At 49.0% G+C, this 13,383-nt stretch overlaps 1 protein-coding gene across 2 annotated transcripts in view; it reads right to left on the reverse strand.

Moving 5' to 3' along the window:
- MAP2K6 (mitogen-activated protein kinase kinase 6) overlaps positions 1–5,955 on the reverse strand; it is a 115,801-nt gene extending 109,846 nt beyond the window's left edge. For both annotated transcript variants that reach the window (XM_068264365.1, XM_068264364.1), the window contains exon 1: positions 5,731–5,955. In XM_068264365.1, coding sequence (XP_068120466.1) covers positions 5,731–5,746 — 16 coding nt within the window. In that variant the 5' untranslated portion in view covers positions 5,747–5,955. The remainder of the gene's footprint in view (positions 1–5,730) is intronic.
- Between the last annotated feature and the right edge of the window lie 7,428 nt (positions 5,956–13,383).

The raw sequence follows: 13,383 nt of genomic DNA on the forward strand, positions 1-13,383 counted from the left end.
GGCTTTAATGGGTACTTCGCGGGGAGCGCTCTGTGCAGTGCGCGCGCAAAGTTTTATGCGCATAAAGTTTTGCGTGCGAAAAGCTCGTTTAGACGTACTACAGGGGTTTTCACAGGCGTGCTAACAGTTAGCACCGATTTGTGAATCAAGCCCAATATCTCTGTGCGGCCAAGATCTATGGAATTGCAGCGTTGCACAGTTCAATGCAGTGTAATGCTATGGGCAGCCGTTCTAGTCGGTAGTCCTGCGGACCCAATCGATTGATATTTTGAGTCTGGTTGATAACTTCGATAGACTTTCAAAAAAAGAAAAATTACGATCGATAAGAGATCAAATCTGCCAAAAATCGACGGGGAAAATCGATGCCTCCAAAAGTTTGAGGTCAGTACGTAAGGCTCGGTTCACACTGTATTCTAACGGATCCAGTCTCCACATCACCGGATCCATATGGCTTGGTCCACTCTGGCAAATGGATCCGTGAAAACCAATCTGATCACCGGTTGATCGGATCAGTTTTCACTCATTTGCCACAGCAGGTGAGGGAGGGTGCAGCGCCTGGGCAGGTGAGGGAGGGTGCAGCGCCTGGGCAGGTGAGGGAGGGTGCAGCGCCTGGGCAGGTGAGGGAGGGTGCAGCGCCTGGGCAGGTGAGGGAGGGTGCAGCGCCTGGGCAGGCGAGGGAAGGTGCAGCAGCCGGCCAGGCGAGGGAAGGTGCAGCAGCCGGCCAGGCGAGGGAAGGTGCAGCAGCCGGCCAGGCGAGGGAAGGTGCAGCAGCCGGCCAGGCGAGGGAAGGTGCAGCAGCCGGCCAGGCGAGGGAAGGTGCAGCAGCCGGCCAGGCGAGGGAGGGTGCAGCAGCCGGGCAGGCGAGGGAGGGTGCAGCAGCCGGGCAGGTGAGGGAGGGTGCAGCAGCCGGGCAGGTGAGGGAGGGTGCAGCAGCCGGGCAGGTGAGGGAAGGTGCAGCAGCCGGGCAGGTGAGGGAAGGTACGGCAGCCGGGCAGGTGAGGGAAGGTGCATTGCAGTCGGGCGATAGAGAGGGTTACTCCCAGGCTTCCGTCCTTTCCCTCATTATGTGACTAGTCATGACGCGGAAGGAAGCCTCTCTATTGCCCAGCTGCAATAGGCACCTGGGTAAATCTTAAGCCTCCCTCACCCACTCGCATAACTCCGGCACCTGCCCTTGCCCTCCGAACCACCCGTTTCTTCACTAGTGTGAAGAAATGTTCCATTCTCCCATTGTCGGGTTTCATCTTCATCACCAAAAATTGGCGCGTCGTAAAATTGCGTTCCATTTAGCGTAACGTACACACTGGATCCGTACGAACGGACGCATGTGAGCGGTTCCATAGGTTAACATTGCATCCGTGCTGTTTGTACAGTATCCGTTACGCTTATGGTTCGCTTTTTAACGCTAATGTGAACCGGACATAAGTCAATCCGAAAATGAAAGGATCATATGGAATATATTATGTATTTATTATTTATGATATTACATTTTTATTATATATATATATATATATATATATATATATATATATATTTTATTTATTAGTATTTATACACAGACACTTCTTGATATTTAAAGTACTGCCAACAATCTCCACCAAGATTCAAATCACTTCCTGGGAATATAGATTTAAAAAAGTTAAGGGAAGTAAGGAGTGCCCATGAGAATGTCTTCCCCCATATGTGTAGGAGGATAGGATGTATGCGCCTGCATTTCTCCGACACCCATACAGTCATCCTGTGGGAAGGGCAGCAAAGTAATAGACGTCTCTTAAAGGGCCAACAAATGAATATTTCAGTTTAGAGATTTGAAATCCCAGAAGCCTTTAAAATCCGCGTGGCTTTCGCATAACACGTAATGAAGTGATGACTGACTGGCGGCTGTTAAGACACTGCGCCATGCAAGCGGCTTGCTAAACGGGCCAGGGGAACTACAGCAACGCAGCGTCGTAAAACGTAACTTTCCCAAAGAATGCAGGACGGCTTGCGCTAATAACCTAAGGCAAAAATCACTGGAATAGTTTGTCTCCTCTTTGGAGAGAAAAAAAAAAAAAAAAACGAGTAAATTTCATTGGTCCTCAGGGCAGCCGGCGGGCCCAGGGGCTGTACTACGAAAATAGCCTTTCATACGGACCTTTTAAATAGCTCCTAGTCTATATACTCAGCGGCGCCCTGCGCCACAACAAAGCTTGGCTGCGCTGCACAGTTAAAGCACTGTAGTCGGGTTATAAAATCTGTGCCAATCAATAGCAACCCTGACTGTGCAAAAGGCAAAAAAAGACTCTGTAATCCCTAACAAAGAATGCACAACGTCAATGCCCGGCTCAACAGCAATCCGAGCAGACCAGCTGAAACGGCCTCCCACAAGCCCAGCCAGCAGTCCCTGCATGACTGCAATGATCGCCGCTGCTATAATCCCCCAGTAACTGCAAACTGAAATGCATTGCAAACTCTCGAAGCAGCTCTGCAGCACAGACAGAAATAAAAACAAAGTAATTGCAATGCTCATTGACATGCAAGCTGCCCGTTTAGGCCCCGTTCACACTTGCGGTTGTTTGCCAAACGGACCGGATGACCTGACCGGATCCGGATCGGAACCGTACGGTTCTGATCCGGATCCGATCCGGTCAGGTTGCATCAGGTGTCCATCAGGATGCGATCCGGATCCGTTTGGCAAAAGTAACGTTAAAAACAAAAAAAAATGTTGGGGTCTGGGAGGTCAGCAGAAGGGGGACCTGTGGAATCAGGCCCTCTGCTGTTTAGCACTCACCTCCACCTGCGACATGCTGCCAACATCTCCGGATCCGGATCCAGCTGTGCTGCTCCACTCCAAAATGCTTGCCCATGTGTCCCCATCCAATATCGCCGCAACAATCCCCATAGGAAGTGGGGTAGAACATCCGGATTTCTCAGCCAGTGTGTTGTGCGCTCTCCGGTTCCCATTGGTTTGTATTGGCCGGATGGTGCAGTCCGGCTCCGCCCCGGATACGGTTGCCGGAGGAGCCGGATGAAAAAATAGCGCATGTTGGAACGGAGGCCGGAGTCCGGATCCGGCCCGGCTCCGGTTCGGCAGAACGGACGCATGTGAACGGACGCATAGGCTTTCATTGCTATGCCGTGCGTCCGTTCTGCAAGCGGTGCGGCTCCGGCACGGCGATTCCGGAGGGCCACCGCAAGTGTGAACCGGGCCTTAGCTGAGTTGCAATCCTGTTTCTTGCTAAGTTTAAATTGTGTGTTGCATTTGTTGATTTGCAAACATAAATGAATTAAAAATTAAGGAGGCACAGCAATCAAAAAATGAATGCATTAAGATTGCATAAAATATTGCAGAGAGAGCACTCATGCAGCCATTGTGCAATCTACATATAGCGTCAGTTTATTGTGCAAAGACAATTCTGCAGCAATCAGTGATCCGTACAAATAAACTACTTTTGACAAGAGGTTAAATAACATTATAGATGTATATACAAAATGCACAACCTGCAGACAGTGCAAAAAGCTGGCTCATATCCACCAATGCAGCAAGCTACACTGAGCACAAATATACAGCTAATGCATTATGGATTACATACTATAGAGCATAGGCGGCAAATGTCTGCCAATCATGCACCGACTACAATCCCCAAGATGGTGCAAAATGAAGCATGCAACCATACAGTACCCTATGTAACAGCTTGTGGGACCACACCTGTCCACGCAAAAACCGCGAGCAACTGTTGCGCACTGTGCATTTCAGCATGCGCATGAAATTCTCCAGCCGCTGCTCATATGGAACGCCGCACACGATGTACGATAAGCTTGTTACAAAGGTGTTTTTTCCTGCAAGCAAATAACCCATCCCATTGGTTTTCAGATGTATTGCGATTTTGAAAGCAGGAAAAAGGGGTGCAATTTGGACAAGTGTGTTCCCAGCCAGGATTCAATAATCAGATATGCACAATTGCTGAATCAGTATCTGCACAACTACTGCATGCCAGCCAGCGACTTTACTGCAAAGCCCTGAAATGAGGTTTATATGAAAAAAAAATTATATATACATTTTGCATACCCTTAAAAAAATGTGCACCTTAGGTTTTCTCAATGCATGCACAGAAATCAATGCTAAACACTCCATTTGTTTGGGGTTCTTTTCAGCTGTACAGCAAATGTGCAAAACTTCATTGCAGACATCTGCTTGCACCCTTTGGTTCAGGCCAGTATTCAGCACATCTGTACAGGGCAGTCGCTGCAATGCTGCAGCATTCTCTGTCTGCAAGTATCTGCAATCAACAAGTCGTGGCATGCAACTTTTTGCACTTTTTTAAATGTTTTACGCACACACAAATTCAAACCCCACTGATGCAATTCTGACTGCGAGTGGTGCAATACACTGCACACATTTCTCCAACTTTTCTCTGTAGAGTTTTCTTTAAGTCAGTGCACTACAACATAGAGCAATCCTGCAGCTCCCCACAACATGCAGACATCACAAGCAGGGTTGCTATAGGTTTCTGAAAAGTTGCACGCAAACACAACTATACAAAATTCCCTACATAACACTCACAATTCCAGTGCTCTGCAGCCAACATTCCCGCAGCCAAGTGCAATAAGACTAGAGGTCCCCAAACTTTACATGTCCCTATTGATCACCCTGCAGCGTGAATGCACACTGCTGCACCCCAGGATTAAGCAGGAGATTGCACTGTACAGGAGGTGATTGCACACTGCTGCACCCTAGGATGCAGGAGATTGCACTGTGCAGGAGGTGATTGCAGACTGCGGCACCCCAGGATGCAGCAATAGATTGCACTGTACAGGGGATTGCACACTGCTGCACCCCAGAATGCAGCAGGAGATTGCACACTGCTGCACCCTAGCATGCAGCGGGAGATTGCACACTGCTGCACCCCAGAATGCAGCAGGAGATTGCACCATGCAGTAATTGCACACTGCTGCACCCCAGAATGCAGCAGGAGATTGCACTGTGCAGGGGTTGATTTCACACTGCTGCACCCCAGGAAGCAGCAGGAGCTTGCACCGTAAAGGAGGTGATTGCACACTGCTGCACCCCAGGATGCAGCAGGAGATTGCACCGTCCAGGTAATTGCACACTGCTGCACCCCAGAATGCAGCAGGAGATTGCACCGTGCAGGTAATTGCACACAACTGCACCCCAGGATGCAGCAGGAGATTGCACAGTGCAGGAGATGATTGCACACTGCTGCACCCCAGGATGCAGCAGGAGATTGCACTGTGCAGTAATTGCACACTGCTGCACCCCAGAATGCAGCAGATTGCACTGTGCAGTAATTGCACACTGCTGCACCCCAGAATGCAGCAGGAGATTGCACTGTGCAGGGGATGATTTCACACTGTTGCACCCCAGGAAGCAGCAGGATATTGCACTGTGCAGGGGATGATTGCACACTCCTGCACCTCAGGATAAAGCAGGAGATTGCACTGTGCAGGGGATGATTGCACACTGCTGCACCCCAGGATACAGCAGGAGATTGCACAGTGCAGCAGGAGATTGCACACTGCTGCACCCCAGAATGCAGCAGGAGATTGCACTGTGCAGGGGATGATTGCACACTCCTGCACCCCAGAATGCAGCAGGAGGTGATTGCACACGGTGGCCTCAGCTGCATTCCGTGCTCCCTGTAACTTTCTTGCACCCCTCCCCCCCATGCTGCAGTGATTGCACTGTACGGAGTTGTGCAGGGGGTCCCGGGCCGCACAGGGCGCGCTCACCTTTGGACTGAGACATTGTGTCCGGGGTGGGGGAGGGGCGCTCCCCGGAGATCTCCTCGGGCGGTCGGGCGGGGCGTGCACCGGGGCTGGCGGGTTGCACGGTGCTGCTGACGGCGGGTCCGCAGCTACATGATGGGCGGGCGGCACGGCGGCGGCGGCAGCTCAACAGCTCCAAACTTGGATCGGGAGCACACGGCGCATGCGCGCTGACTGACTACTGCTGGCCCGCCGCGCGGAATGCTGGGAGCTGTAGTGTCGGGCAGAGCAACACGGGGCCGCTCCTCCCTTCCACGCCCCAGACCTGCCTCGCTCCTCCCCCTTACCTTCCCGCTCCTCCCTCTCTCTACGCCCCAGATCTACCCCGCTCCTCCCCCTTCCCTTCCCACTCCTCCCTCTCTCCACGCCCCAGACCTGCCCAACTCCTCCCCTTCTTGTCCCGCTCCTCCCTCTCGCTAGCCGTGCCTGTCTGGCTCCTCCCCCTTCCCTCCCGCTCCTCCCTCTCTCCACTCTGCGGGCCTGCCGCGCTCCTCCCCTTCCCTTACCGCTCCTCCCTCTCGCCACTCCTCTTCTTCCTCTCCCCGCCCCTCCCTGTAACCTGCCTGACCTCTCTCGGGTTGCCGTGATACGGAGACAGGGGCTGTGCAATATGCAATGCAGGAACTGGGCTGTGCAATATGCAATGCAGGAGAGAGGGGCTGTGCAATATGCAATGCCAGGAGATATGGGCTGTGCAATATGCAATGCAAGAGACAGGGGCTGTGCAATATGCAATGCAGGAGACAGGGACTGTGCAATATGCAATGCCAGGAGACATGGGCTGTGCAATATGCAATGCCAGGAGATATGGGCTGTGCAATATGCAATGCCAGGAGACAGGGGCTGTGCAATATGCAATGCCAGGAGACATGGGCTGTGCAATATGCAATGCAGGAACTGGGCTGTGCAATATGCAATGCAAGAAATAGGCTGTGCAATATGCAATGCAAGAGATAGGCGCTGTGCAATATGCAATGCAAGAGATGGGCTGTGCAATATGCAATGCATGAAATGGGCTGTGCAATATGCAATGCCAGGAGATAGGGGCTGTGCAATGTGCAATATCAGGAGATAGGAGCTGTGCAATATTCAATGACAAGAGATAGGGGCTGTGCAATATGGAATGGGCTGTGCAATATGCAATGCCAGGAGATGGGGGCTGTGCAATATGAAATGCTGGAAATGGGCTGTGCAATATTCAATGCCAGGGGATAGGGGCTGTGCAATATGCAATGCCAGGAGATAGGATGTGCAATATGCAATGCAGGAGATGGGCGCTGTGCAATATGCAATGCAGTATATAGGCGGTGCAATATGCAATGCCAGGGGATAGGGGCTGTGCAATATGCATCACTCGGAGATAACATTGTGCAATATACAATGCATAAGATAGGCGCTGTGTAATATGCCAGGAGATAGGGGATGTGCAATATGCAATGCAGGATATAGGCTGTGCAATATGCAATGCAAGAGATAGGCGCTGTGCAATATGCAATGCAAGAGATGGGCTGTGCAATATGCAATGCATGAAATGGGCTGTGCAATATGCAATGCCAGGAGATAGGGGCTGTGCAATATGCAATATCAGGAGATAGGAGCTGTGCAATATTCAATGCCAAGAGATAGGGGCTGTGCAATATGGAATGGGCTGTGCAATATGCAATGCCAGGAGATGGGGGCTGTGCAATATGAAATGCTGGAAATGGGCTGTGCAATATTCAATGCCAGGGGATAGGGGCTGTGCAATATGCAATGCCAGGAGATAGGATGTGCAATATGCAATGCAGGAGATGGGCGCTGTGCAATATACAATGCAGTATATAGGCGGTGCAATATGCAATGCCAGGGGATAGGGGCTGTGCAATATGCATCACTCGGAGATAACATTGTGCAATATACAATGCATAAGATAGGCGCTGTGTAATATGCCAGGAGATAGGGGATGTGCAATATGCAATGCAGGATATAGGCTGTGCAATATGCAATGCCAGGAGATAGGGGCTGTGCAATATGAAATGCAGGATATAGGCTGTGCAATATGCATCACTCAGAGATAACATTGTGCAATATACAATGCATAAGATAGGCGCTGTGTAATATGCAATGCCAGGAGATAGGGGATGTGCAATATGCAATGCAGGATATAGGCTGTGCAATATGCAATGCCAGGAGATAGGGGCTGTGCAATATGAAATGCAGGATATAGACTGTGCAGTATGCATCACTCAGAGATAACATTGTGCAATATACAATGCATAAGATAGGCGCTGTGTAATATGCAATGCCAGGAGATAGGGGATGTGCAATATGCAATGCAGGATATAGGCTGTGCAATATGCAGTACCAGGAGATAACACTGTGCAATATACTATACAGAAAATAGGTGCTGTGCAAAATGCTATGCCAGGAGGTAGGGGCTGTGCAATATGCAATGCCAGGAGATAGGGGCTGTGCAATATGCAATACCAGGAGATAGGAGCTGTGCAATATGCAATGCCAGGAGATAGGGGCTGTGCAATATGCAATACCAGGAGATAGGAGCTGTGCAATATGCAATGCCAGGAGATAGGGGCTGTGCAATATGCAATACAGAAAATAGGTGCTGTGCAATATGCAATGCCAGGAGATAGGAGCTGTGCAATATGCAACGCAGGATATAGGCTGTGTAATATGCAATGCCAGGAGATATGGGATGTGCAATATGCAATGTCAGGAGATAGGGGTTGTGCAATATGCAATGTCAGGAGATAGGGGCTGTGCAATATGCAATGCAGGATATAGGCTGTGCAATATGCAATGCCAGGGGATAGAGGCTGTGCAATATGCAATGCCAGGAGATATGGGCTGTGCAATATGCAATGCAGGATATAGGCTGTGCAATATGCAATGCCAGGGGATAGGGGCTGTGCAATATGCAATGCCAGGAGATATGGGCTGTGCAATATGCAATGCAGGATATAGGCTGTACAATATGCAATGCCAGGAGATAGGCGCTGTGCAATATGCAATGCCGCCACCTACTGTTATCACTTTCTCCCTGTTTCCTCAGTGCCCCCCTCTGTACCACCTCTGCCCCCCTACTGTCACCTCTGTCCCCCTGCTCCCTCAGTGCCCCTCCCCCCCCTCCCCTCTGTACAACCTCTACCCCCTACTGTCACTGTTAAAGTCTGTGTTGGTTTATACATAGCTCCCAACTGTTCTTTTTTTCATTTTACCTTTCACACCCGACGCTGCATTTCGATGCACTGCAGTACGATGCACCCGGGAGCTTTTTATCGTCGGTAGCCGGCGTTTTCCGTCGGGTTAATTAATTACTACCGCCGCTGATTGCGTTACACCGCAGATTCCCGATGACACGCCGCAGGGCATATAACGCGTGCAGGAAATGGCTCCTGTGCGCGTTGTCTAATGTGAAAGAAGCCTTAGTGCAGCCTGGTTAAAATAATAATAATCCTGGGTGGCCTTTCCCACTGCTGCATTCCGATTTGTTTTTAAAACGCAAACGCATGTCTGCACGATTATGATGCGTTTTACGTTGCAATGTAAAGTATAGGAACGTGTGAAAACCGCTTTGCATGGATTTAACTACTAGTATCTATTTTGAAAAATCAAGACAACACTTGCCATTCAGAAAAACGCAAACGCATAAACGCACATCAAAATTGTTAAAAAACGCAAAAGCACAAAAAACGCACATCAAAATTGGTCAAGTTTTGCATTTTGCGGTGGAAAAGGACCCTGTGCAGCTGCGGTTCCTGACTCATCCACTGATCTGATTCGGTTCAGTGTGATGAGTCGGATCACACGACTCACAGGAAAGAACCGGTTAAAATAAACCAATCACTCATGAACCGGACATCACTAATGTTTGTGGGTTCCCATGCCTATATTATACAGAAGAGTTTTGCTGGGAGAGACGCTTTGGCTGCAGTGGGCATTCAGGATCGGAATTGTCTGGAAGTGACGACAGGAAGCGTGTCATCGCGGGGGCTCTCCCGGCGGCAGCCAGCATGTGACACGCCGCTCAATATTTCATCCACCGAGAGCTGGCAAACCTCCCCGAGCCGCAGGAAGCGATTCTGTGTCACGCCGGCAAACGAGAGCCAATCCAAACTGGAAGCGACCAATTATCGCTGAGATGAATGGTTGTCATGCCAACGCAGCGTTGTATCCGCAGAGCTGGGAAAGCGCAGACGCTCTCTTAAAGTGGCAGCGTTGTTCCTTTTTTATCTGTCTTTTGTTTTAGGCAAGTTTTATACCGGGGGGCCTCGGGTTGTTTACTGAGAAAAAACAGGATGGCAGCAGTGGGTAAAAAGTTGTATACGCATCAATGTGAACGTACCTTTACAATACAAACGTGTTCGCAATGCGCTTATAGTTCCTCTCTGCTCTAAAAAATAAGCAACAGCATAATAATCTTTAAAGGAAAACATTTCTTTGTTACAGCTGATAGAAATCCTGCAACAAATCTGCAGTGTGTCTACTTCCTGCTTTCATGGTAGGAGACATGGGGTTAACGTTCTGTGTTTACCAGTTAGCTGCTCTGCAGTGGCAGAGGAGATTCCTGAGCTGACATCAAATTACAGTTGTGATTAGTTACAGATGAGGGGGAATTAGACACGATAAACTCTCTAAAAACAAACGGGGTGCATTTCTCTATGTTTTTCTTTTGTCCTGTGCAAGAGTTCAGGTCCACTTTCTTCAGGTCCACTTTAAATACAGTGACCAAAAATGGGCGTGATCATGACATTGTATGGGCGGAGCGTAACCGTAACCCCAAAGCAGCAAATATAGCCAACTATGACCATTAAATAATAAATGTAGCAACAGTTACCCCAGACACCAGAAAATAAACGCAATTTGGGCAACATTTCAGCAGAAAATAAATGCAATGTGGGCAGCATTTCAGCAGAAAACAAACGCAATTTGGGCAACATTTCACCAGAAAAAAAAACGCAATTTGGGCAACATTTCAGCAGAAAATAAACGCAATTTGGGTAACATTTCAGCAGAAAATAAACGCAATTTGGGAAACATTTCAGCAGACAACAAATGCAATTTGGGCAACATTTCAGCAGAAAATAACCGCAATGTGGGCAGCATTTCAGCAGAAAACAAACGCAATTTGGTCAACATTTCACCAGAAAATAAAACGCAATGTGGGCAACATTTCACCAGAAAATAAAACGCAATGTGGGCAACATTTCACCAGAAAATAAAACGCAATGTGGGCAACATTTCACCAGAAAATAAACGCAGCAGGCAACATTTTAGCAGAAAATAACGCAGCAGGCAACATTTCCCCTGCAAAGAAAGGAATTTACTCACCTGGCAGAAGTCCTCTCACCCGGCCGGCCTCTGGCGCGCAGCTCCCCGGACGATCCTCCTGCATATCTCCCATGCTGACAGACAGAGAGCAGGGCTACGGGAAGGCGCCGCGGCCAGTTTATGCGATCGTACGGTGGCCAGAGTCCCGAGGCCGGGACGTCCTGCGGCTAAAAGTGGGACGTTTCCCAGGACCTCATGCAGCCTGAGATAGGGGACCCCAAATCCGGGACCTTTCCCGGGTAAAGTGGGACGTATGGTCAGCGTACTTTAAAGGAAAGGTTCAGGGAGGGTGGGCAAAAAATAAAAATCAAATTCCACTTACCTGGGGCTTCCTCCAGCCCGTGGCAGGCAGGAGGTGCCCTCGCAACATTTCAGCAGAGTAGTTCTGCGCATGCGCAGTAGAGCCCGGAGGACGTCCGATGACGTCAGAGCGCCGGCGTGGGACGCAGAAGTTCCGGGCCTTGGAGCGCAGAAGAGCCCGACCTGGCAGCCGGCCTGGCCAGGTCGGGCGCGCCACCGGAGACCACCGGGAGCCTGCGGAGCGGCGGCGAGGGCACCTCCTGCCTGCCACGGGCTGGAGGAAGCCCCAGGTAAGTGGAATTTGATTTTTATTTTTTACCCACCCTCCCTGAACCTTCCCTTTAAAACCACTTCAGCCTACAGCGTCGAAAATCTTAAGCATCCGAGCAATGTTCACCTCCCATTCATTCGCCAATAACTTTATCGTTACTTATCACAATTAATTGATCTATATCTTGTTTTTTCCGCCACTAATTAGGCTTTCTTTTGGTAGTACATTTTGCTAAGAGCCACTTTACTGTAAATGCATTTTAACAGGAAGATTAAGATAGAAATGGAAAAAAAACATTATTCCTCAGTTTTTGGCCATTATAGTTTAAAATTAATACATGCTACAGTAATTAAAACCCATGCATTTTATGTGCCCATTTGTCCCGCTTATTACACCATTTAAATTACGTCCCTATCACAATTTATGGCGCCGATATTTTATTTAGAAATAAAGGTGCATTTTTTCAATTTGCGTCCATCACTATTTATAGGCTTATAATTTTTAAAAAATTAATAAGATACTGTCTTGACATGTATATTTAAAAAGTTCAGACCCTTAGGTAACTATTTATGTAGTTTTTTTTTTTAATTGTAATTTTTTTTATTTTTTTTTAAATACAAAAATGTATTTGGGTAATTTTAGTTTGGGAGGTAAATGGCTAATTTTAGATGTAATATAATGTATTTTTTTATTTAATTTAGGTATGTGGGTGCAGTTTACTATTTGGCCACAAGATGGCCACATTCAAAAAATTCCTAGATGCGAACGATTTCGCATCTAGGAACTATAAGAAGAAGGTGATGTTTCCTGGGGGCAGAAATACCGCGCTCTCTGATGAGAAAGCGTCGGCATTTCTGCCGGAGACTTAGATCGGTGAATGGGAATTATATTCCCATTCACTGATCGGGGGGGCAGCGGGAGGCAGCTGGAGCGCACGCGGGCGCGCGCCCGATCGCGCGCACCACACGGCTGCAGCAGCAGTGCCCATCTGGACGGATATATCCGTCCAGATAGGGCGAAGTGGTTAAAGGGAACCTAAACTGAGAAGGATATGGATTTTTCCTTTTAAAATAATACCAGTTTCCCGACTCTCCTGCTGATCCTGTGTCTCTAATACCAAGGTGGCTGCTGCACAGGCGGCTAGCAGCAGCGTGTCGCGGTCAGGTGCTCACCTGATCTCCCTGTATTGTAGCATTTGCAAGCTTGCAAATGCTACATAAGTTCAGCCTGCTGCTTTGGCGCCCTTGCTCCGGTGGTGCCCTAGGCCATGGCCATACCTAAATCCGGCCCTGCCTGCTGGCAGTTTGCACGTGTGACTGCGCCCATTCCCCAATCAATTGTACTTCATGTTATAACACAACGCCCGTGATGTGAATGTACCCTTAGGTCTGGAACCCACTAGGAATGTGTGCAGCGATTCCTAGGGCGTTTGCGATTCCCCAAGACTTGTAAGCACTGTACAGTAACCTGCACAGCGCCTTTCCGCTTTGCGATTTATGTGGGTTTTTCAAATAAAACTTTATTGCACTCGCCAGGCGTCCTTCTTAAGTCTGTAGCCCCTCCTTCCCCCCAAAGGAAGAGGTGATGTCATAGGTGCTTCTATATGACCAATCAGAGAAGCGCCTGTGACCTCTTCCTTTAGGGGCAGGGCTACCGACGGAAGAAGGAAATACGGAGACCCGGTAAGTAAAAATAAAGTTTTATCAAAAGCTAATCGC

Source organism: Hyperolius riggenbachi, chromosome 12, assembly GCF_040937935.1.
Source record: "Hyperolius riggenbachi isolate aHypRig1 chromosome 12, aHypRig1.pri, whole genome shotgun sequence".
NCBI classification, from domain to species: Eukaryota; Metazoa; Chordata; class Amphibia; order Anura; family Hyperoliidae; genus Hyperolius; species Hyperolius riggenbachi.